This window comes from Haliotis cracherodii, unplaced genomic scaffold (genome assembly GCF_022045235.1).
Source record: "Haliotis cracherodii isolate W230 unplaced genomic scaffold, xgHalCrac1.p SCAF_2, whole genome shotgun sequence".
Taxonomy (NCBI): domain Eukaryota; kingdom Metazoa; phylum Mollusca; class Gastropoda; order Lepetellida; family Haliotidae; genus Haliotis; species Haliotis cracherodii.
In genome coordinates, this window is record NW_027266275.1 from 36,018,596 (window position 1) to 36,045,507 (window position 26,912).

Here is a 26,912-nt window from a genome sequence, read left to right on the forward strand (position 1 = left end):
TGGATCATGAATAATTTACATAAAGTTATATACATGTGTAGGTGTCAGCACAGGTTCTTCATCTCCTCTGATATCTCCCCGATCCATTTGTATTTCTGAAAAAACAACACACAATAGTATTAATGACCTTTAATGGCACGGGTGGCCTAGTCGTCTCAGGCGGCGCGATTCGTTGTGCAGTGTTGCGTCCCTTGGGCACGCCAGAAACCTATGATTGTTGGTTCAAATCCTGGTTTGTCAGCACCATACCCGTGCTCGTGGGTTTCACCGAAGTGGTAAACGTCTGAGACCTGCATCACTGCGGGCTTTCCTCCCACATTAAGCTGACACGCCACGATATAACTGGAATACTGTTACAAGCGGCATTAAACCCAACTCACTCACTCACTCTTTGTGTAAGTTGGGGGCAGTGTGCTAGCCTAGTGGTTTAAGTGTTTTCTCATCACGCTGAAGGTTCAGGTTGAATTTCCCACATGGGAACAATGTATGATAACCATTTCTGGCGCCTTCCACTGTGATAAGCCTCTTTAATACAACTTACATCACCACACCTCTGTTTTTTTCTGAGATGTAATTGCGCCCCGAGTGGTTTATTCTCCCTGATGTGTTTTATTGTAAGGTAAACAACGACCACGAGTCGTTTATTTCTTATGTAAGAAATCAACATTTTGTACAGCCTTTTTAAGAATATCAGTAAACTGTGCAAGCTTTCAAAACATTTACCTATTTCTAAATAATGATGACTCCCCGAAAACAATCCGACCTCGGCAATGTCGGACAACTCCATTTTATGTACAGGGGGGTTAAGTTTGGTATTCTTACAATTTTTACGTCGATTATCTGCACCTTTTCTCCCAATACTAATTGTCATATCTCTCGCTCTTCTGGATGCGATTGTTTGGCCATTGAATTCATCTGTGCACTCCAGCTACATCTATGGGGGACAACTCAATAAATACTTCCCTCTCATAAATAACGTTGTCCAATGTACACTGTTATCAAGTTGTGAGCACATGTTCAAATATCCAGAAAAGATGTCATGATAGAACAATGATTTATAGTGATTTATTGTTCTTTGCGATTTATCACGTAGCTATCTTATATGGTGCAATAGATAGAAGATAGAAGATTTATTCCTCATTTAATTCTTTTCACAAATGTCTGTCTGCTGTCTCTGTCTCTTCTAATTGTTTTATAGTCTTAACCCATTGAGATGCCATTCCATAGTTTAACATGGTTATTCCTCTCAGACAATCTTAAATGAAGAGACTGGGCATGTTCCCAGAGTCAAGACACCGTGACCTCCCTAAGTTTCAACACTGGAATAGATTACTTTATTCAAAACTTTTTAATAAGAAGAATCAAAATAAACTATTTTTGCACGAATCAATAAACCCCAATTATCATTCCCACAAATAACCAGCATCATTCATATTAACAATCCCGTACATCATACATGAATTCATAAGTGAACCATGATTTAAGATACAATTAGCGTAATGCATTGCTGAAGTGCTTCTCATCAAATCATTACAAATCTTGTTAGCGTCGGGCCGCCTGTTGTTTGCATTACACCAGGGACCTGACAAACATGAACTGGCGTTGCAAGGTGTCGGGTGGATGCCGGTCGTCTTTTTACCGATTTATAATTCATACACGCCCTATTCCCCTGACACCCCTGGGAGGACTGCGCGCTAGCTCCCTGGCTGCTGTCATCACTTGAGGGAATCAATTTGTTCCCTGTTCTGACGAGTCACACACCTCTCATTTCAGGATCTACTTATTATCAACAGAAAGTCAACCAAACAAAGTACTGGTGATATTTTATTTGAGTTGTAATGGTATTGCAGCCCGAGCACTGACAGATGGCCCTAACTGATATGGAGGAGGAGGAGGATTTGTGGAGTGATGGAGCTCACCTATCACTGTTTGTTTTGTTTGTTTTCAAGACCCACACAGTAAAAGTCTAGCAATATGAGGCGGTTTATAAATAATCAAGTCTGTACCAGACAATACAGTGAGTGACATCATGAGCATTGATCATGTTGATCTACGCAATTGATTTACAATGCAATGCATCAATCAAGTAAGTGAGTCTGACCACCCAATTCCTTAGTCGCCTGTTACAACAAGCATGGGTGGCTGAAGATCAGTTCTAACCAAGACCTTCCTAGGTTTAGCTCACCTGGGAAATATTATTGGTACTAGTTTGATTGTTTATTGTTTAATGCCTCGCTCACTAATATTCCAGCCATGATGGCGCTGTAAATAATCGAGTCTGAACCAGACAATCCAATGATTGACATCATGAGCATCGATCCACGCATTGGGATACGATGACATGCATTAACCAACTGAGCCTGACCACATGATCCGTTAGTTGCCTCTTAGACAAGCAAAGTCGCCATTTACGGAAGCATGGGTTTATGAAGACATATTCTAACCCGGATTTCACAGGTCTATTGGCACTAGAGCTGGATGGTAGAATAACATTTGAAATGGGCAATCTGTTTGTTCAAATGGGCAATAATTCTCATTTTTTAATGATATAATTGACATTTGTCGCTGTTTCTTTGCACAATGTGTTGCTTGAACAAAGTGATGGGTTTAGTGATGCAGGTTCATGTTTTACAACATTGCCTGTTTGGTGATGGGGGAGGGCAGGTGCAGTGCAGGTCACTTCCGTGAAACCCACAGGCACAGGTATGGAGCTTATAAAATCCAGGGTGAATCTGGGATCATATTTTTCTGGCATGCCTGAGGGACTCCTCTTCTCAATCTCCTCACTGCAAACTACAGCACCTTCAACTGCCGACCACCATTATCCCACAGACTAGACAGAAATGTTATCACCATAATCAATGTAATTAGCTCCTCTCATAGCTAATCCTGTGTTTGTTTGTTTGTTTGTCTATTTTGTTGTTTAACACCGCATTCAGCAATATTCCAGCTTCATGGCAGTCTGCAGGGATAGAAATTGATTTATATTTTCAGAAGTCTGAAAAAAAAATCTGTGACAAAAGTTGCCATCTACCTGATGATAAAAAGTTGTAGTCCACAAGGAAATATCACAAGTCTTTCCTGAATTGTATTGGTTTCGGATTACTAGACTTGCGTTAATATTTAACCCTTGCCTAGAAATAATCATATCTGGACAGAAAATCTAGAGATTGACATCATGAGCATCGAACTGTGCAACTGAGATAAGGTACCTGCATCAACAAAGTCAGCAAGCCTGACCACCCGATCCCATTAGTCTCCTCTTACGACAAGCATGAGTCACAGAAGACCAATTCTTCACGAGGAAGCAGACCCAGTGAACACAACACCACTACTACCATCTGAGAACCATCCCATTTGACACTGTCTTTCATGCTGAGAGCTGACCTTCCCTCGATTCAGGGGAAAATTTAACAACAAATTTGTATGTAGCCAGCAGGGCTTGCTCCTTTAAAAAGGCCTTTCTCCAAACTTACTGGCCTACAACTAAATAATTGAGGCCGCAAAGTGGCAGAACCTGAGGTGGGCTCTGAAAATTTTAGAACTCCTCACCCATAAAAGTTTTTTTCCAGCAACCTGAGATTAAATCTTGGCTTCCATTTGCTTCATTTCATGGCGATTTATGAGCAAACAAAGAAGTAGTTGTACACAACATTACGAAATGGCGGATGGTTGTCATTCTACAGAGATGATCCATTAAAAAATCAAACACACGGAGAAGGGGTGAAATTTTGACTCACCAGACAGGCCATCTACTCTACCTTTCAGCAAGCCCTTTGTAATTTTAACTGGCAACAGGCCACTGAGCCAGCAGTCAAATCGAACCCTGTGGATTTTGCCCATCAAATAACTAATCACACTCACATGCCATTGAGGCCACCCAATCCCCACTAGGGTCAGCTGGTACACAAAGGGCGATCAGGCAATGAGGGAGAGAAATTTCAAATTAACTAATTACTTAATTACATGGAGATATTACCCATAGGGAATGCTGCGCAGAGGAAGGCGACGTTCACATGTCTACCTTTCGTCCTTCTAACTCCAATTGAATTTATACAATTAATGAGGAACTAGACATGGTTCTCTTCTTATGACATGTATGGGAACTAAACGTGATTCTCTTCTTATGACATGTATAGGGAACTAAACGTGATTCTCCTCTTATGACATGTATGGGGAACTACACGTGATTCTCTTCTTATGACATGTATGAGGAACTAAACGTGATTCTCCTCTTAAGACATGTATGGGGAACTAAACGTGATTCTCCTCTTATGACATGTATGGGGAACTAAATGTGATTCTCCTCTTATGACATGTATGATGAACTAAACGTGATTCTCCTCTTATGACATGTATGGGGAACTAAACGTGATTCTCTTCTTATGACATGTATGGGGAACTAAACGTGATTCTCTTCTTATGACATATATGAGGAACTAAACGTGATTCTCCTCTTATGACATGTATGAGGAACTAAACGTGATTTTCTTCTTATGACATGTATGAGGAACTAAACATGATTCTCCTCTTATGACATGTATGAGGAACTAAACTTGATTCTCTTCTTATGATATGTATAGGGAACTAAACATGATTCTCTTCTTATGACATATATGAGGAACCAAACGTGATTCTCTTCTTATGACATATATGAGGAACTAAACGTGATTCTCTTCTTATGACATATATGAGGAACTAAACGTGATTCTCTTCTTATGACATATATGAGGAACTAACATGATTCTCTTCTTATGACATATATGAGGAACTAACATGATTCTCCTCTTATGACATGTATGAGGAACTAAACATGATTCTCTTCTTATATATATATATAAAGAAACTATGGAAGGTCCATGACCATGAATGTAGGAATGAATAATTAACTATAGGAGCAAGTACACACTTTACATTTATAATGACCATGAATATTGGTCCAACTAATATCCATAAAGACCACGAAAATACTGGTCTACGACCACAAAGGTGAAGTGTGTCTTGCTCCAATGAACAAAAAGCCTAACTGACTATTGCAATGCATCACATGTCAGAATCCATTTTCTGCATGTGAAAAGAATGCCACAATCTGATTTCCACGAAGTATGTTGCGTTTAGGCTAAATGTTCATGTTACATGAACAGAAACCATGTTTCTTTTGTTTTTATTATCTCTGCTCAACAGGGAAAATATTGGTGCAATCTTTTCAGTAATTCTCACAAAGCATTATATTTTTTGCTTCATGCTGATTGGCTAGTTCAAGCCATTGGTTCAACTGTTTTCATTTTTGGCAAGGTGGCCCATAGCAGTGTGTTATCATTTGAACACATAATGATGCCTTCCATTGGTTAGGATGTCACATTATAGGTGATGTGTTCCAGCAATAGATTGACTGTATGTTGTCTCAACTTGTTCTCAGGAAACATACATTTTTCTTTATTTCCTTTGCAAAAAGAGATCATGGGAGGTATACAGAATAATACTTGTAACTGAGAATGACAGACTGTCTCTTCCACAGTAACTTATAACATTACTTGTGTGTTTAACGCTGCAACACTGCAGCTATACGACCATGGCCAGTAAATAAACAAGTCTGTCCAGGCAAACCCGAGATTGATATTATGAGCCTTTTGGGTACAATGACATGCAATGAACAAAGTCACAGAGCATGGCCACCAGATCCATAACACCAACGCTTACAACCAGCACATCGCTCAGGGTTAATTCTAACCTGGAATCCCTAGGGGGCTTTCAACAATAGTTCACACGGACGGATAACCCAAGTTGGACAACAGATGTATAGCTTTGCTTTAATGTCACAATGGTCTCAAGGAGAGCAGGGAGCAGGGAGCAGGGAGCAGGGAGGAGACTGAGACAAGCCAAGCAGCCATGGCTGTACTTTTTAGAGGTGAAAACAATCAATATATAAGTTCCATTATTCTAGGGGTTGAGTGGAAACGGAAATGTGAGTGAGATCTTGATATTCCCTGGGGACTAAAAACAAGTTTTTCTGCTTGAAAATTCAGGCACTGTGGTGATACAGCTTTTGATCATCAAACCTATTACTCCAACATGACGGTGAAATTGGACGTAGCATTGCATTCCAAACAAGAAAACAGCATTTTCATTAATCCCCGTCATGTGGCACATTAGAATTTTGTTCATTTAGTAGTGAATATACAGAGAAAGGGAGAGTAACTCCAGAATAAAAACATTTTGGCATCAGTCTGGAGAAGTTCACTGGAGTGAGTGAGTGATAGAGTGAGCGAGCGAGCGAATTTGAATTTAATGCCGCTTTTAACATTATTCCAGTTATATCACAGCGTGTCAGCTTAATGTGGGAGGAAAGCCCAAGTGATGCAGGTCTCAGGCGTTTACCACTTCGGTGAAACCCACGAGCACGAGTATGGTGCTGACAAACCTAGAAACATAATCGGGGCGAACCGGGATTCGAACCCACAATCATAGGTTTCTGGCGCAAGTTCACTGGAACCTTTAGCAAATAGACTAATTGCAAGCACTAAATCTTTTTTATCAAACCCACTGCAAGGAGGTAGGCCGGTTCAGGTGCCACTTGTAAATTGTGGTTTGTGCCTTTTTTCACCATTCATGATATACCTTGTACAAGTTCCTTTGTCAAGTGTTATAAATCTCAATTAGTCAATTCTGGTAACTGTTCTCAGACAACCCTGCATTGATCTTTTTGTAGAAAATCCTAAAATGCATGACAATCTCAGTGCTCAGTTAATATGTACATAAAGTCTCATGGATAATGTCTTCAAAAAAATTATGGATCATATATACTATAACCCATCTGGTTGTTTAGTCTACTCTGGTAATGACTGACTGACTGAATATGTTTTTACGCCCCTTTTAACCATATTCCAGCAATATCACGGCAGGGACACCAGAAATGGGCTTCACACATTGTTCTCAAAAGAGAATGTAGCACTCCTATTGAACTCGTAAACAGTACCGTGTAAGTAGAATTTCAATTTTCACTTTGTACTCCTGAAATGATGACCAGTAATCTTTGCTGTGGGATAGTGTCAGTGAAAGGTAACTTGCTCCCCTGTTCAGTTTCATATTGACTTATGTCACTCACAGATCACACACGGTGGGCATCTGACACCTAGGGTGTATACATGAGGACTTTGAGGACTGTCTGGGCCGTGCAGAGTAGTGCCCTTAGGCACGCCAGAAACCTGAGTGTAGGGTGGAATCATGGTGCGCCCCGATTATGTTTCTAGGTTTGTCAGCACCATACCCTTGGTAAATGTCTCAGACCGGCATCACTTCAGGCTTTCCTCCCACATTAACCTGACATGTTGAGATATAACTGGAAAGCAGCGTTAAACTCAACTCACACACACGAGGAGTGTCCCCAAGGTCACAATGCGTCTAATAACCCATACATAGAGGGAGCCACTGAGATGACCTGCTCATTTACTTAGCCCAGTGGCAATGGTCTTATCATATCATACTGGGTGTCGGTCAGCATGGGATATTGGCTGACCCCAAACCCAACCCTTGAAATCACTCCCTTTATGACATGCCTTGGAGAAAGGCCAACCCCATAATACACACCATTCATTACTGATTATATAAGATAGCTACACGATAAATCACAAAGAACAACGAAGAACGAAGCGTGGTTTATTTCACGATAAAATATTGTTCTACCATGACGTCATTTCTTGAGATTCAAACTTGATGACATCGTTAATTGGACAACGTTATTTTGAGTGTGAAGGGTCTAGTGACTTGTACCCCATAGATGTAGCTGGGCTCTGCAGATAAGGCAGTGAACGAACGATCGTGTCCAAAGGTGAGTGTGTGAGTGAGTTGGGTTTAACGCCGCTTTTAACATTATTCCAGTTATATCACGGCGTGTCAGCTTAATGTGGGAGGAAAGCCCGAAGTGATGCAGGTCTTAGACATTTACCACTTCGGTGAAACCCACGAGCACGGGTATGGTACTGACAAACCTAGAAACATAATCGAGGCGAACCGGGATTCGAACCCACAATCATAGGTTTCTGGCATGCCCAAGGGACGCAACTCTGCACAGCGAATCGCGGCGCCTTAGACGACTGGGCCACCCGTGCCCCCCGTCCAAAGGTGAGAGAGATATAACAATCGGTATTGGGAAGAAAGGTACAGGTAATCAACGTGAGGATTGTGAGAATAAGCGGGGAATCCCACCTGTGCATAAAATGTACTTTGTCCGACATTGCCGAGGTCGGATTCTATTGAGAGTCATCATTATTTAAATACAGGTACATATTTTTAAAGCTTGTACATGTTATCATCATCCTTAAAGATGTTGTACATAATGTTAATATCTCATGCAAGAAATAAACAACTTGTGGTCATTGTTTGTCGTACAATAAAACAGTGCAGGGAGAATGAACCACTTGGGGCTGCAATACGATAAACAACTCCAACTTGTCATATATTTCTTAAATACTTCGAACAACCTGGCAATGTTTTAAATCCAAGCTACACACTTGTCTCATCCTATGATTGAAGACAATACACTGCTAATCCAAGTAATAACACTTCTGATACAGTAATAACTAGTGGTGGGATGATACACCAATGCATCGGTCGATCGCGATTTTTTACTTCTCGATACAAGTATCGATCACAGTCGCACAGTAAGTAAAAAGAATCGATTCTTACCATAAATGTTTTCTTGAATAAGTATTACACCAAACACTAATTACTAGTGAAAATGAGTAGTGAAAACGTAAATATTTTCATCCATTGCGCCATACCTGACACAGCCAACTGTTAATCATTAGTGTGCCAAGTATTTGGCAATCCTTTCCATGAAAAAGATGGCTTACGCACCACAGATAAGGGCACATGTAAGTATCGTGATACGTATCAGATCGCACAGTTGGTGTATCGTCAGATGTGGCTGTTTTCAATTAGCTAAAACCATTGCATATTTATGTACAAAAAGGAGCACTAACTCAAGAAACATCACTTGAAAGCCTTAAAATTCGGTAAACCTGACCTGTCTAATTTAATTATGCCTTATCTGGCATATCCTGCTATTCATGAATGTCTTGCCTGTTGCCTGTTGACTTCCACAAGACTGACACCAATGTCTTACCTGTTGACTGTCACAAGACTGACACCAATGTCTTACCTGTTGACTGCCACAAGACTGACACCTATGTCTTACCTGTTGACTGTCACAAGACTGACACCAATGTCTTACCTGTTGACTGCCACAAGACTGACACCAATGTCTTACCTGTTGACTGCCACAAGACTGACACCAATGTCTTACCTGTTGACTGTCACAAGACTGACACCAATGTCTTACCTGTTGACTGTCACAAGACTGACACCAATGTCTAACCTGTTGACTGTCACAAGACTGACACCAATGTCTTACCTGTTGACTGCCACAAGACTGACACCAATGTCTTACCTGTTGACTGTCACAAGACTGACACCAATGTCTTACCTGTTGACTGTCACAAGACTGACACCAATGTCTTACCTGTTGACTGCCACAAGACTGACACCAATGTCTTACCTGTTGACTGTCACAAGACTGACACCAATGTCTTACCTGTTGACTGCCACAAGACTGACACCAATGTCTTACCTGTTGACTGCCACAAGACTGACACCAATGTCTTACCTGTTGACTGCCACAAGACTGACACCAATGTCTTACCTGTTGACTGTCACAAGACTGACACTGATGTCTTACCTGTTGACTGTCACAAGACTGACACCAATGTCTTACCTGTTGACTGCCACAAGACTGACACCAATGTCTTACCTGTTGACTGTCACAAGACTGACACCAATGTCTTACCTGTTGACTGCCACAAGACTGACACCAATGTCTTACCTGTTGACTTCCACAAGACTGATGCCAATGTCTTACCTGTTGACTGTCACAAGACTGACACCAAAGTGTAACCTGTTGATTGTACCCAGACTGACACCAATGTCTTATTTGCTGATTGTCACAAAACCAATTCTTACCTGTAGACACAGGTAAATAACACCTTGACCTACCTGAGATTTACTCTGTGCAGCCTTGGACTTATCCCACTCCTTCATGAGTTTGTCCAAGTCGTCCATCCAGCTGTTGATGCTGATCAGTTCCCTATCTATTCCACTGGCAGCCTGCAGCTTCTTCAGCTTGGAGCTGAGTCTGCAGAAACAAGAGTTCTATGTCCATCACATAAACACATGAGTAATGGGGGGGGGGGGGGGGGGGGGGGGGGTTGATTAGCAAAAAACCTTGCACTACAATATATTGCGATACAGGTGTTCGTAGACCCATGAAAATCCAGGGCAGAAAAGGACTTCAGAAACCAATGTTTGCCGTAAAAGGCAACTAAGCTTGTCGTAGGAGGCGACTAACGGGATCGGGTGGTCAGACTCGCTCACTTGGTTTGAAGCATGTCATCGATCCCAATTGTGTGGATCGATGCTCATGATATTAATCACTGGATTGGCTGGTCCAGACTCGATTATTTACAGACCGTTGTCATACAGCTGAAATATTGCTGAGTGCAGCGTTAAACAACAAACAAACAAACCAATCGGTTCTGTATTATGATACATATTGTTATATGATGGAAGCTACAGTGTTTGACAGTGTTTGACACTGATTGTACATATGGATCCTATTTTTTCATACTAGAGTAACTATGACTCAGAAATGTCTGTTGCCACCATTTTGTAGCCATGGAAACAGGGGAGATAACAATGTGAGAGAAAAATCACTTCCACATTCCCGCCATTTCGTCAATCAATTTCAAAGGGAATGAATTTCTGTCCAGATTTTAGGTTAAACGATACAAATAAGAATGTGGCTTTTTTTATCATTTTATTTTACAGAATATACTAGAACAGAAAAATATTGAGTGAGTGAGTGAGTTAATGCCACTTTGAACAGTATTCCAAGCTTAATGTGGGAGGAAAGCCCAAAGTGATGCAGGTCTCAGACGTTTACCACTTCGGTGAAACCCACGAGCACGGGTATGGTGCTGACAAACCTTGAAACATAACTGGAGCGAATTGGGATTCGTGCCCACAAACATAGGTTTCTGGCGTGCCCAAGGGACGTAACTCTGCACAGCGAATCGCCTGCACCACCCGTGCTCCCAGAAAAAAAATTGCAATACATATTGTTTGAAAAGCTTATAGAAGTATACCAATCAGTCTCAGTACTGGGGGGCTATTCTGACCTGGGCCCAGTTTTTACAAAGCAATCTTAGCGCTATGACTGCCATAAGCTTATGTTACTGTATTGGAGTTTCGATCGTCTTAGCACAACGATCGCTCTGCGGTACAGGGCCCTGGAATCCCCACAGTTCTGTCATTTTAAATATATCTGCTCATACTGGAAAACACAATTGACAAATCATGTTCTAATTTAAGAGGGGACCCATGGTCCTTTATCATTTTCTGCAGTAGTATTTGAATCTAGAATCTTTTTAACAAAAAGATTTTTTTATGAGAAGGACATCTTCCTTTCACCTATAATTATCTTACATCACTATGAGAAAACCTTGAACCATTAAATCCCTCACTTGTACAAAATGTTCAGTTAAAGATGGGATGTCGTTATTAACATAAAACTCACTTAATTTTATCCTTTTGTTTTTCTTGTAGGTCGACACGCATGTTCTTCACTCGTGTTCGAGCCTGTGAAAAGAAAAAGCAGATAAAGTTTGATGTATGCTACTTGACATTTTTTCACAATCTATTTTGACATTTTTATTGCCATTTGTTGGTATCTAGGCTAGATGAAAAACTCATCCTTGGCTTTGGTTGAGACTGAAAAACTTCAGGCTTCAGGCTCATCCTTACTAACCAGATCCCTGCTACCATCTGCTTTTCCCAGCCAACCCAAACTTCAGACTCATGTTTTAGCCTTCAACTGTTGGACGATAGCTAATGAGTGACACAAATTGTAGATGCTCACCGCTTTGATGAACCTCGAGGAAATATGTAAGGTGCTGACATACTACTGGTAATAATTAACATGATTGGAGAGAATCTATCATTCAAATTCTAACAGCTAAGGGACATAACTCCACTATAACTATGGGTCTAAGAATTTGGCTGTCATATAACAGCAATGTATTGGGTTTCATAAAGCTAAAACAAAATATTCTTGGTTCTCAGGCACCGCCGCATCATCAGAAAGTCTGCAGCATGTTTCGTTTTCATTTCCACTTTCCAAATATTTTTAAAATCCTTAATTATTCTGGGTCTTGAACACATGACCCCAGCAGTGAAATGCTACAATACTGAAAAAAAACCCAACATGATCCAATATAGTGTGCAGTTACTTCTGTTGACATGCGCACTGCTGTACTGTGCATCTTGTGTTATATGTTATGGTCATGGCAGCAATAAGAGTTAGTGTGCTTGTTTTTTCCCCGTCTGCAAATTTGGTCAATGAAAACATGAAATTTACGATAAAACATCACCAGACATGATGATTTACAAATTCAGTGTGTATTGTATGGAGGACAATGTTTCATACACAGAGATTAAGATTACATGTGTATTTGTCTTGCAAAATAAGCCGGAAATAACAATCAGCTGTTTACACATTTTCTCCCCAATCTATTGGTGATTTAGTTTTAAAAATACTCAATGTCATGGCCAATGTCATAACTGAAAAGAAATTTCATAGGAAATGATAGGAAGACTGAAGACTTTGTATCTCTAATGACTAATGTTCGTTTCAAGGCGAGTTCATGGTGAGTTGATGTGATTTGCCGATCAGATCATACACGATTTTGCCAAAATTAATGTATACAAAATTGAATGAAACCTTGGAACATAGTAGTATAATGGACTACAATTGTTAGTCCAGGTACACAACGAACACTTTTATAGCCAGATAGTGTAATAATAGGACTAACTTTCATACTTCAGTATGGATTTGTTGACATGCTTATTCCGGTGCTGTGTTCTCATGTTTTCGCATTGTGAAATAAAATCAAACCTCATTGAATGCGTGTCTTATGCACTTACTGGTAGTTCGATGGTAGTCAAATATTGTATTCCAGTATTTTATTCATCAAGGAATACATTTATGTAGGGAGGCCCTTTCCCAGGTTGATTGTACACAACTTTTAACCAACCCAGCAGACAGCATGACTGTAAATTACATCAACCCAATGTGGACTCCAGGTTAGAGAGTACCCAGCAACCTGTGCTGGTCATACAGAGGTGATGATCTAGATCTGGTGGTCAGACTCAGTGACTTGCTTGATGGCTGACAGCGAGGGCATGGGCTCATTATGTCAGTCCCGGGATTGTGTGGTCCAAACTTGATTATTTACACCCTGCTGTGACATAGCTGGAATATTTCAAAGTGTGGCAAACAAACAATATATCTCACCTTCTTACGCTGGTTCTGCCTTTGTTTTATCTGCTGAACTAATGATATCTGAAAAATAGAACAAAATAAACAAACAGCACACTTCTTCTCTTCCCGAAGCAAGGGAGTTAACTGACTATAAAAGTCCAGTTTCCACCCTTGCCGAACTAGGCTGGTATTATGGAGTTACATTTTTGTTGGACTAACGAGTCTATGCATAGTCCATTCAAAATCGTGTACCGAAATCAAAATCCAGTTAGTAAACTGTCGTGCATATTTCGGTTGATTGCAGGATTTGCAAAGCATGTGCACTGCCATCTCGTTGTCAACAGATATTTTCCAAGTCTTTTCATGTTTTTAACCAAGGTGTTCACGTGATTTGATGCACTTCGCTATGTTAGACCCGTTGTATCACAATAAAGATCTTGATTATTAATCAGATTGTCTTGACTGGGCGCCGCCATTTGGCTTGAAACAAATGCAAGTGATACGAGAGGTGGAATCTGATTGGTCCATAGGAGAGGCTTAGAAGGGACATAACTCAAAATAATCACTGGTGGGGCGACGATCGAGCCCAGGAATTTCAGCCTAGTTTGGCAAGGGTGGAAACTGGACTTATAAAGTCAGTTAACTCCCTTGCCTCAGGAAGATGAACACTTGTATTTCTGGTACAAAAAGTTCTTAAGGTTTTAGTCTGGATGTACTGTGGATACAAAATAATTAACCCAAACTCAATTACTTTTGAATTTCTTGTGTACCACTGTCAACAGGTTTGTATAGGGATACACTACATTCATCCATTAATCATGAATACACAGTGAAGAAAGTGAGGCGTAATAGTGACGTTTCTCTATTTCAGGTCAGGCAGTGACGTTTCTCTATTTCAAGTCAGGCAGTGACGTTTCTCTATTTCAGGTCAGGCAGTGACGTTTCTCTATTTCAGGTCAGGCAGTGACGTTTCTCTATTTCAGGTCAGGCAGTGACGTTTCTCTATTTCAAGTCAGGCAGTGACGTTACTCTATTTCAGGTCAGGCAGTGACGTTTCTCTATTTCAGGTCAGGCAGTGACGTTTCTCTATTTCAAGTCAGGCAGTGACGTTTCTCTATTTCAGGTCAGGCAGTGACGTTTCTCTATTTCAAGTCAGGCAGTGACGTTTCTCTATTTCAAGTCAGATAGTGCACATAGTGCATGAGAAAAATATTGCCAGTTGAGTGATGTGAGGTGAGCACTCATTGCCCTGAGTACTCGCTAACTTCCTGTCACTGGAACCAGCCCATGGCTTGATTCTTTGTTTAAACACTGTGAGTACACTGCACTGTGACAGTTAGTATTCACATTCACAAGTGCAGTCAGGTGCGCTAATTGAACGATGAGGCAGCTACTTACAGACTTATGTACTTCTTTCTGGACATAAGCACACACTTTCTGTGTGGCCTTCTCACACGTCCGGGAGTCAGCATCAGATCTGAGGAAAAATGACATAATGAAATTATATTTACACAAACAAAAGATATAAGCTTAGAGATGAAAGAAGCATAGGAAGCGTCGGGTAGATAGGTGTGTCCTACTGTCTAGGGTAGAAAGGTGTGTAGTACTGTCTAGGGTAGAAAGGTGTGTAGTACTGTCTAGGGTAGAAAGGTGTGTCCTACTGTCTAGGGTAGAAAGGTGTGTAGTACTGTCTAGGGTAGATAGGTGTGTCCTACTGTCTAGGGAAGAAAGGTGTGTCCAACTGTCTAGGGTAGATAGGTGTGTCCTACTGTCTAGGGAAGAAAGGTCTGTCCTACTGTCTAGGATAGATAGGTGTGTCCTACTGTCTAGGGTAGAAAGGTGTGTCCTACTGTCTAGGGTAGAAAGGTGTGTCCTACTGTCTAGGGTAGAAAGGTGTGTAGTACTTTCTAGGGTAGATAGGTGTGTCCTACTGTCTAGGGAAGAAAGGTGTGTCCAACTGTCTAGGGAAGAAAGGTGTATCCTACTGTCTAAGGTAGAAAGGTGTGTAGTACTGTCTAGGGTAGAAAGGTGTGTCCTACTGTCTAGGGTAGAAAGGTGTGTAGTACTGTCTAGGGTAGATAGGTGTGTCCTACTGTCTAGGGAAGAAAGGTGTGTCCTACTGTCTAGGATAGATAGGTGTGTCCTACTGTCTAGGGTAGAAAGGTGTGTCCTACTGTCTAGGGTAGAAAGGTGTGTCCTACTGTCTAGGGTAGATAGGTGTGTCCCACTGTCTAGGGTAGAAAGGAGTGTCCTACTGTCTAGGGTAGAAAGGTGTGTCCTATTGTCTAGGGTAGATAGGTGTGCCCTACTGTCTAGGTTAGAAAGGAGTGTCCCACTGTCTAGGGTAGAAGGTGTGTGCTACTGTGTAGGGTAGATAGGTGTGTCCTACTGTCTAGGGTCTAGGGTAGAAAGGTGTGTTCTACTATCTAGGGTAGAAAGGTGTGTCCTACTGTCTAGGGTAGAAAGGTGTGTCCTACTGTCTAGGGTAGAAAGGTGTGTCCTACTGTCTAGGTAGATAGGTGTGTCCTACTGTCTAGGTAGATAGGTGTGTCCTACTGTCTAGGTAGAGGGTGTGTCCTACTGTCTAGGGTAGATAGGTGTGTCCTACTGTCTAGGGTAGAAAGGTGTGTCCTACTGTCTAGGGTAGAAAGGTGTGTCCTACTGTCTAGGGTAGAAAGGTGTGTCCTACTGTCTAGGAAGATAGGTGTGTCCTACTGTCTAGGTAGATAGGTGTGTCCTACTGTCTAGGTAGATAGGTGTGTCCTACTGTCTAGGGTAGATAGGTGTGTCCTACTGTCTAGGGTAGAAAGGTGACAACAGGTGACAGGAGGGACTGAGCCACAAAATGAGGACACTTGACATCGGAGCAAGGAAGTTGAGAATCTTCAAAACTCAACTAGCCGTGATGTAAGCAAAGGACATGCTTACGATGACAAAAAAAAAGATGTAAAAGCCCAGCTGAATTAATCATGTCTTATGTGGCAAAGTAATTCCTTGTAAAACAAAGTTGCAATTGTATTACAATGTCTCTATTCAAATTCAGTCCAAGTTAATAGTATTGCGTTTTGACAATGATTAGTTGACAGGAATATAGTACTATCAATGTAAGCAGTGGTGTGGAAGTTACTATATTCAGATGCTTTTTGGAGTCAAGTGTAATCTGGAATCTATTGGAACAGGTAAACTTGTCAATCACTGCATAGAAACTTCTAGAAGGGATATACACTATATATATAAGTGGATAAACATGTACCTACCTCATCTCACATTACATCAAGACCAGAAGATGTGAGAAGATAATTATTCAATCCCTGGATATCCAGCCTAGGCCTACTTTGTTAGCCTGACCATTGTTGCTGCTAGGTGAATATTATTATCACTGATTTTGTGCCATCACCACTGCTATTGTTTGTTTCTTGTTTAATGCCACACTCAGCAATATTCCAGCTATATGACAGCGGTCGGTAAATAATCGAGTCTGGACCTGACAATCCTGTGATTGACATCATGAGCATCGATCCACGCAATTGGGATCAATGACATGCATCAACCAAGTCAGCGAGCCTGACTACCCGATCCCGCACTGCTATTGTAATTGTACTGCCACTCTATTGTGTACTGTTGCTGTAATAACTTTGCAGAAATTGGTATTGGTATGTAAACCTAGTTCATTTTATGATACAATTGTTAATTGTATACCATTTCTCTAAAGTTTGTGGGTTTCACACTGATTTCGGTTACGTACGGATTTTTTGGTTAACTTATTGTTTCATTTTTTATGGAAGTCAACACGTAACAAAGATGTCATCCAAGATGAGGGCAATCGTTGTTTGAGCTATGTATTGACCTTGAGACTAATATGTCAGCAAGACAGTATGGCCAGAGACACAGGTTACAGAATCGATAACTGGTAAGAAATTAGTGATGGGTATTGGAGGCTTAAAGTGTATCACAATATTTTGTGACATACAAGGCCGTATCGCGATACAAATCACGATATATTGTATAATTCTTAATTTTGAATTCAGCAGCAATCTGATACATTAAGGTATGAATTGAAGTTCATAAAGGGAACAAAACAAGATGCTGGTGTTTACTCAGTCAATAGATACACAGCCATCTTGGGGCCCTGGATGCATGCTCCGGGTCAGCGAAGGCATTTGGCAAGTATGTAACATCAAACATGATAAAAATCACTTTTTGAAACTCACCCGATAAATCGAGCATGAAAAAATGATATTGTCATACATATCGTAGAAAGAATGAACCTCAATTTACCGATAGATCGATGATGCCGCACACACTTATAAGAAATGGCGGGAATGTTCCTTCCTACTGAGTGAGGACACCCGGACATCTACCTGAGAGCAGTACTCACGTCATCTCCCGCTCCACTGTGTGCAGACACTCCAGGACTATGTCCAGGTCCATGATGTCCGTCCCTCGCCGCGGCTGGTCACACGTGCTCCACACAGACACCGAGCGCCCTGTCACACAAACATCAGGAAGTCTAGGATGTGCAATAAGAAGTTGCTAGAAGACACTTAACACAGATCCATTCCAAAAATTGAGCCAATTGGGAATATTAGGAATAATTGGTATCTAAAATTAGTCATTTTTAACAAAAATAAGTGATGGTGGTGTTTAATTGAGTGAGTATGGTGAGAAATGGGCTTCACACATTGTACCCATGTCGGGAATCGAACACGGGTCTTCGGCATGACAACCAAACTCTTTAACCGCTAGGCAAATGACCGACCCAAAACAGTGTTTAACGTCATGTTTAAGATTATTGCACTGCTATAGTGACACACATGAGTGTGAATGTGAATGTAGGCAGAAATATATGATACTGCCAGCCCACTGAGTTACCCTGCCATTGTTTCAACATGGAGACCCCACTCAGACAGCTTACTGCCTGACCAGTTCTTGTTTTATCCCCTTAATGCCAAGTGCCAGGCAGGCAAACAACAAGTACCATCTTTTAATGTCTTAAGTATGACTTAGTGGGGAATAAGTACATAAGTAATGATTATCAGCATGTCTGACCATATGGTTTTAATGAAAATAAAACCTCATTTGAATCATGATTTATTAACACAACTCCTGAAGATAGCAATCAAGGCACGAAACGTGCTCAGTTATGTGGCAGTGAAAAAGTAAAATTACACAAGTATTTACCGCAAATAAGCAGATATATAAAGCAGGGAAAGGATCATCTTCCCGAGGCAAGGGAATTACTGACTGTAAAAGTCCAGTTTCTACCCTTGCCAAACTAGACTGGAACTTCAGGGCTCGATCATAGCGCCACCAGTGGCGATTACAAGTTATGTCCCTTCTATGTCCCTCCTATACAAAATCTATATTGTGATAAAATGGGTCCTACTTCGCGAAGTTCATCAAACTAGGTGAGCACCTTCCTTAGAAACATGAAAAGATTTGGGAAATATCTCTTGATGCCGAGTTGGTGGTACACATGCTTTGAAAATTCTACAATCAACCGAATCTGCACTAAAATACAATTCCAGCCTAGTTTGACAAGGGTGGAAACTGGACTTATATAGTCAATCAACTCACTAGCCTCAGCAGGATAGGAATAAATGAAGGTAACACTCCCTGAAAAAGTCCAAAACTGATGCTTATAAGGTTAGTAAAAATGTCCAAGTTATCACGTCTGATATCAAGACAGACAGACAGAGAAGAATATGAATCAAGGCACAGGCTATAGTCTTATCAACTCTCTCTCTCCAGTACTGTCTGTTTGTGAAAGGTAGGGAAGCTAAAGTACTATGTTGCATCAGGTAAGGTAAAACATGTTCTGTTTGTTGTTTCATACCACACAGTCAGCAATAATCCTGTAAGCCTGTAAACAAATAACAACCAAGCCAGACAAACAACTGGAAGAGGGACGTAACACGGTTATGATGATGACTGTATCATGCATATCCCCCTGCATCACATCCTGGGGGATAAAAAGATGGCCATGTAATGCAATTTATGGGTTATTAAATATGGCTGCCATATAGTCAGATAAGAATTCTTAAAGGGGAAGTGTACACGCAAAAATCACTTTCTTTCTTTTTCTAAACAAAACGCAATTTTAGAATTAGTTAGTATCTGTGTTTGAAAATATACACTCATTTTTTTTCACAGTGAAAGTAGGAAGCTCACAATAGTGTGAAAGTGATATGCCGTTATGAGGCCTTCGTTTTACGAGCGAAATAGGCCTGAGTTATCCCCCTTAGATTATGACGTAATTGGTGCCAATTCAACTGGGTCCCTGTCTTTTCTCAACGCAAAAGATATCAAGGACCAGTTTGCGGTAAAACAACATGGTCTACGACACACTCCGGCGCAGTGGTGACTCAGCATAACACAATTTTGGCTGGCATCTGAGGTGCTAGAATCACAAAACTATACCTACACCACGTGAAGCGGCTCTAACAAAGCATGATGACGTCATAATGTTTATCAATTGGCACCAATGACGTCATATTGCAAGGGACATAAGCCATGGTGTTTTTGTTATGGAAATAGAACACTTGGTAAATGTGAAAAATATAAATCGTTTTAGTGCAAAAAATATGTTAATTAAATATGATGTTTTTATATTTTTGTCTATGACACTTCTATGTTAACACTTTTAATGTGGAAAAAGTACAAGAAAAAAAGGTTCATTTCCGTGTGAACTTGCCCTTTAAAGACAAAATAGCTCCCTTCTGACCTCTTGGCCTTTCCTTGTCGTCATCATTGTCCACTTTCCGTCTCCTCGCAGCCTTCTTCCTTCTTGCAGGGGTAGACTTGTGAGACACTTGAGAAGTTGATGGTTTTCTTTGCCTTACAGACTGAGCTTTTGTTTGAAGTTTCTTCTTGGCGGGGGATGGAGAGGTGGGTACAAGGCCCTGGGAGGGAAGAGGTCATTACAGCTTAAAGTTTGTAATATTTCAGCTGTATCAGGGCAGCCTGTAAATAATCAAGTCTGGGCCAGGCAAACCAGTGACTGAAAATATGGACATTAACTACAATTCCAACATGAATTCAAAACCCTTTTGTTGTCCAAAAATAAATCTAGCCTAAGAAATGTATGTACATTTATCTTCCATGGATACGGGAAAAGGCAATCCATATTGAACAATGCAGCATCCTCATACCTTTCTATTTATTTGTATGTACCAAACTGTATATATTTTCTTGTAATTGTTATTCAGATGGACCTGTGACCTACATACATTCATAATCCTGAGGCAAGGAAGTTAACTGACTATAAAAGTCCAGTTTCAACCCTTGCCGAACAAGGCTGGAATTTCTGGGCTCAATCGTAGCACCTCCAGTGGCGATTACAAGTCCCTTATGTCCCTTCTATGTCCCTCCTATTGACCAATCAGATTCCACCTTTCATATCACTTGCATTTGCTTCAAACAAAATAGCTCCCAGGTTAGACGATTTGATCGATATACAAAATCTATATTGTGATAAAATAGGTCTTACTTCGCGAAGTTCATAAAATTAGGTGAGCACCTTCCTTAGAAACATGAAAAGATTTGGGAAATATCTCTTGATGCCGAGTTGGCGGTACACATGCTTTGAAAATTCTACAATCGACTGAATCTGCACAGAAGTTTACGAACAGGATGTCGATTTCGTTACAGGATTTGAATTGGACTGCATAGACTCGTTACTCCAGCCAAAACATAGCTCCATAATTCCAGCCTAGTTCGGCAAGGGAGGAAACTGGACTTTGATAGTCACTTAACTCCCTCGTCTCCTGAAGATGACATACATTCAAAATCAACACATTCAAGTTGCCTTATGCATTCTGTAAAAGTGTTAACATTTACAGATTTTGAAGTGCTGCGGATTTAACAGGCTACCAAGATTCCTGAATTATGAATATAATCAATCTAAACATGCTAAATTAATATTCTTCTGAGCTGCATGAATATCTAAAATAAATATTAACTGGACTAATCTTTCTGAATCCTTTAACCAGGAAACAGACAATACTAGGAAAGCCAACAACACAGGACATTGGTAATATTACAAACAAATATAATAAGTATCCAAAGTTTGAACATCTTACCGGCGTGTCTTCCTCCCTTGATCGTGTAGTCTGCACGAGTTTACGAGATGTTATTCCCTGTTTGGTCACTGCTGATATCTTCTTTCCTTTCCACAGACTCCCAGTCAACACTGCAGCATGTCTGGCACCTCGGGGCATGACCTCGGCCTCCTCCATCTCCAGCTGCAGCGACGTGTTCACAGACGATGCATCAAAGTCACTATCATTAGTAACCTCACCACCTTCACCGCCTGAGCTGGCTATTGGAATACCTGGCAATGTCCTACTGACATCTATGTCTATGGACCTCAGCCTCTGTCCCTCTTCCTCCTCTTCTCCCTCCTGTGCAGCAGGAGACTGAGACTTTGATCTGTCATATCTTTCCCGGCTTGTAGGTTCCATATTATCTTCTTCCTCTACATCTTCGGGTAGATCAGCAGATGGAGACAGAGATTTTGATCGGCTATACTTTTCGCCACGTTTAGACTTCAAGTTGACTTCTTCCTCCACCTCCTCAGGCAGATCAGCAGATGGTGACAGAGATTTGGATCTCCTATACTTTTTCCTGCCCCTAGATTTCAATTTGTCCTCTTTCTTATTGGACTCAGCATCTTTAGACACTCGGGAGTGTGATCCTCTACTTGACACTGCTTCTTCCAATGTGGGCATGCTTTCCATCAATCTTGATGATCTTGCTTGGCTCAATTTCGTTCGTCTATATGATTCATCCACTTCCGACTCTTGACTAATTTCAGAACTTGAATCTTTTTGTGCTTTGAGCTTCTTAGGTGACGGTTTTCGATGCAATGTATTTGCGTGTGGTTTCACTCTGCCCGATCCCGAATCTGATGTTGATGACTCTATGTCTGGTGATAGAGTATGGGCTCTTGCACTTCTCCTGGGCTTATGTTGATCCGATTCTGTTGTTTCTGGTTGTGCTGCAGATTCAGATTTGGGGCTTTTCTTCCTTTGTTTGGCTGATTTAGGTTTGGAGACATCAAGCGCAGGTCTTTTCTTGGCCACTGGGGATGCAGCTCTGGACATATCGGACTCCAGCGAACTGCTATCCATTTCTGTCCGTGCTGGATTCTTCCTATTTCTCACAGATGCTGATTTTATCAGTGGGCTTAGTTTACTTACTTTCACTACCTGCTCCTTTTCAACATCTTTGCGTAGAGTTGTCGGATCATCCAGGGGCTGGAAACTTGCTTCAGAATCCATTGTATCTTCGGAACCAGGAACATCATCTTCTGCATACACAGGTAACACTGTTTTCAGTTTGCCCCTAGGCTTGGGTGCACTTGTTTTCTCTGTTGCTTTTGACTGCAGTTGGCTTTTCTCCCTCAGTATTTTGTCCACATGTGTACTTGACGTTATCCTGTCTTCATCTTCAGATGCTGATGCATTATCATCTTTATCCAGGGCAGTCTGTTTAGATGTCTTGGACTTTTCTTGAAAGGCTGAATCTCTATCTGTCTTGGTCTCTCTACTTCCTTTTCCATTGCTTGAAGACAAGTATTTTTCAACTTCAACTCTGTCAAGCCGAATAGAGAATTCCTTCGTTGGTGAACTTTGGATTTGGGTTCTCTTCCCATTTTTGGTAGACGATTCTGTAGCTCTGTTTTCCGGTAATATCTCTGATGACAGAGATTCAGATTTGTCTTGCTCGTTAGGGTTGACATCGGAGCTTGCTGGATCAGCAGTTTCCTCAGAGGATGAGGCAGTAATGTCTGGCATCTGTTCAGAGACTGGAACCTCACAGTGCACATCACTGACAGCATGAGGACTTGTTGGTTCTACCACCTGTTCCAATACTTCTTCCGACCCTTGCTCTTCAGTTTTTCCAACATCTGTCCAATTCTTCACAGTCCACCGATCATCTTGATTTAATCTGTCATCTGGCTCCACATCCATCAACCCTGGTTCAAGACAGGTTTCAGGACTTGTAGCTTCTTCAGGACATTCCTGGCTAGATTCTGCTCCAGTCTCCTCAATTGTCTGGGGCTCCAAAATGGGGGCATCTTGGATGCAAGGCATTTCAGTTTCATCATCATAAACCAGGAGCTCCTCAGTACAGACTACCACAGGCGCTTCTTCTTCTGGTTCTGTCTCCTCTGTGGGCACATCATGGTTCTGCTCTTCTTGGCTGGTTCCGGGTTGTGTCTCTTGGATCAGGGGTGGTTCTGCCTCTTCGACAGTTGCCCCAGGTTCTGCTATGCTGACTTCCTGTAGTCCTTCCTGGCTTGGTGTTGTCTCTGAGGACGGACGAGGACGGATGGGGGCATCAGCTGGTTCGGAACCTGCTGTAGACTCAAGCTCCCCACCATCTGGACTGGAGGATTCATGGAGTTCAGGCTGTATTGTATCATCTGCATCCGCTGTGCTAGGGTTTGACTGTAAAAGAAGGATAGACAATGAAGATAAGACCCATTCACCAGTCTTGTCATATTGATAGTGCTTGAATGTTAAGAGGTCCTTCTCATAGGCCGAATGTTAAATGAATCAGGGGGTGCCTCACCACTTGAAATAGTGATTCAGTCTGCGACCTTAGCTACTAATCTGAAGCCCAAGTCAAGTAAATTGTGTTCGGTCAAGTAAGATCAGCTAATAAATGCCCCTATGATAACACTAAAATCTATAGACAATTATGCTAATAGCCAAGCTTGGGCAAGTGGATGCAAAAGGTTTGGGCACAGACTGGTATTTAAAGCATTACTGACCTAGTTCGAGATGCATGCACTGCTAAATATAACCAGTCACCTGACTGCCATTCCTTATCCAGATTGTAACCATGTGATCAAAACTCGGTGATGATGTTTATTGTCAGTAAAAGGGATATTTCTTGTAAACCATAGTTTCCAATTTTGTCATTAATGTAAGTAATATTCTTTATAACCAATGGCTTGTTTTCACTTTTAAAGTATTACCATGCTTGCAGCTATTTTCATTAATTAGTAATCGTGAAATATTTTGTGAATATATTTCAAGTGGCAGGGACTATAGATTTGAGACCCTAGGCCCACCTTTATGACTAAACACTAATGAATGACAATGTCTTATGGAGCAAGCAGGCATTGCATCAATTTATCAGGAGCTTATCAGAAGGATTGAGTGAGTTGGGTTTAACGCCGCTTATAACAGTATTTCAGTTATATCATGGCATGTCAGCTTAATGGGAGAAGAAAGCCCGAATTGAGGCAGGCCTCAGATAAGAAAATTACAATTGTATGGATAACATCTTCTGGTTTATTGCATATAACCAAGTTTTCTCAGACATTTACCACTTGGTCTGATATATGGTGCTGACAAACCTAATTAGCGAACCTGGGATTCGAACCCTGAATCATAGGTTCCTGGCATGCCAAAAGGATGCAACTCTGCTCAGCAAATTGCACTGCCTCAGTTGACTGCCCCTAGATATTTAACCTCAAAGCAAAGCAAAATGCTATTTTCTTGAACTAAAAATAGACAACTTGACACCCTGATGATCAGAGACAAACTGACTTTGTTTGAAAGTTTTACTTTATTGATTATCACAGATTTTTTTTTCAACAGCAAAGATTTATTAGGTATCTTATTTACTGGTCCACAGGGACTGACAGTCATAAATTACCGGTCCAGGCCTAATTTTACCAGTAAAAACTGGTCGTTACCGGGAAATGGGAACACTGAATGTGTGACAGTTTATTCTTCAAGAATTTGATCCTGAGAAGGTATCAATCTACAAAGAACAGAAGAACTTTTTTATCAACTAAGATGTAAGAGGTGTGCATAAAAAGAATTCTGTCGGGCGAGGGGCTTACAAGAATCTTTAGCCCGACCAAAATGTTGCTTGCTACAGGCTAGCAGTTATTTTGCACACTTGACACATAGAATATACATGATATTATCGGAATCTACAGACGCTGTTACCTCATCAACATCTCCCAGATTTGGTGTCGACCACGTCTTGACTATCTGAAAAGGTCTTTTAACAGTTTCTCTTTTGCTGAAACAAACATGATAACAATGAAGTCATTATGGATGCACATAGGGTGTAACAACTGATCAAACTCTCACTGTTCTCCATCCTGTCCCTATGGCAACATACTTTTGACAAGATTAAATATCATTCTACCATGAATTTTGAACATTGAAACAGCTGATTTGATGGCAGCCTTACCACGGAAGCTAATATTCATAGAAAATCCAAAACAACTTCTTTCTCAATCATTGTCAGTAGACAATGCAAAACGTGTGGAAATCTGGGATGAGAACACATGATCAGCATGGCCAACCTTTAGAATTCAGGACCACAAAAGTTTACAAACACGTCACAATACACTATGATGTAACTTGTGAAATTTTGTTGCTAATACACCAGTGAAACAATGCTCTGTGATTTTATAGCAAGCGCTAGTTTAAGAAAGCACTTAGCATGCTTAGATTTTTAATATATTTTATATTCCGTTTCAACTTTATTCATGGGGATTATAAATTTAATATACATATATTATTTTTTGTACTCATAAGTGTCTGTAGACAAAAGTCACGATACACCATGCCTACCCGTAACGTTCGTAAGTGTCCATCACCCATTCAACCCTTTCTGTTCAGTTCTGCAACGTCATAGGCATGACTACGTAAATTTGCACTAAGTTTAACAATGTGGACGTAGCTCAGTCGGTTAACTGTCAGGCTAACGATCCAAAGGTCGTGAGTTTGCGTCCAATGGACTCTCACAAACACCGGTTGCTTGCCTTAGGGACATGTGATCTACGGCAGAGATCGTCCACACAAGAAGTTGTGGTGCTATATTCTAAAGGTGCTCCATGGATCCTTGTGTGGGTAAGGGATACAAATGTAAATAATTAATATTCTTTTGCCTTAGACAAGTGGCCCACTGCATGGGTCATAAAGTTAGTCAGGAATTGCATCCAGTAATATCCAGTTACCATACGGCAACGTTGATGAATGTTGCCTATGACATGATGTCTGATATTATCTCAACGTTTGACAGAAGACAGTGTTGAAACGAATTACCATAGTGAAAGGGATCGTTCACAAAACCTTATGATTATTCATAGCGGTCCGATAAGATAATTTTATCCGGAGTGGATGGGCGCCTTAGTCTGAACAACAGAGGTTGTTACGATTGGCCATCACAAATTGCTGAAACCTTTACATCTCCGGGAGCTTGGTGTCATTGCGGGTAAATTTGTTTCTTTCATACAAAAAATCACAATCATATCACGTACTCTGTCTCGACAACACCCCACAGCTAGGTATATCGGATGTCAATGGGCGGTATGATAATTAAACTTTACACTGGACACACAAAACAATAATTGGTGTACAAAGTGTCTTTGTATCATGTAAATAGCTTACGCATATCGACGTGGAAACTGAAATCTGTCCGACATCGTTATCAACTTCCGGATTTTGAGTTCGCGCGGCGGTAGTCGAGGGGAGGTAACTCAAAACTCTCAAATGATCACTCG

The 26,912-nt window shown here is 41.0% G+C and overlaps 1 protein-coding gene across 1 annotated transcript; it reads right to left on the minus strand.

Moving 5' to 3' along the window:
* On the minus strand, window positions 1-26,838 carry LOC139469056 (micronuclear linker histone polyprotein-like). Its single transcript, XM_071251185.1, has 10 exons — window positions 26,800-26,838; window positions 25,345-25,420; window positions 21,454-23,826; window positions 20,097-20,274; window positions 17,751-17,859; window positions 14,771-14,849; window positions 13,406-13,453; window positions 11,630-11,691; window positions 10,051-10,189; window positions 1-95 (listed from the first exon to the last, which is right to left on the minus strand). The coding sequence occupies exons 1-10, from the start codon at window positions 26,832-26,834 to the stop codon at window positions 45-47; spliced, it is 3,150 nt and encodes a 1,049-aa protein (XP_071107286.1). The 5' UTR covers window positions 26,835-26,838; the 3' UTR covers window positions 1-44.
* Between the last annotated feature and the right edge of the window lie 74 nt (window positions 26,839-26,912).

Excerpts from the sequence above, each read along its gene's own strand:
- LOC139469056 (XM_071251185.1), bottom strand. The coding sequence starts at position 26,834 with ATGTCGGACAGATTTCAGTTTCCACGTCGATATGC. Across the intron at positions 25,421-26,799 it reads CAGTTTCCACGTCGATATGC|CAAAAGAGAAACTGTTAAAA; the intron begins GTAAGCTATTTA and ends TGTTTGTTTCAG. Across the intron at positions 23,827-25,344 it reads ATCTGGGAGATGTTGATGAG|TCAAACCCTAGCACAGCGGA; the intron begins GTAACAGCGTCT and ends CTTCTTTTACAG.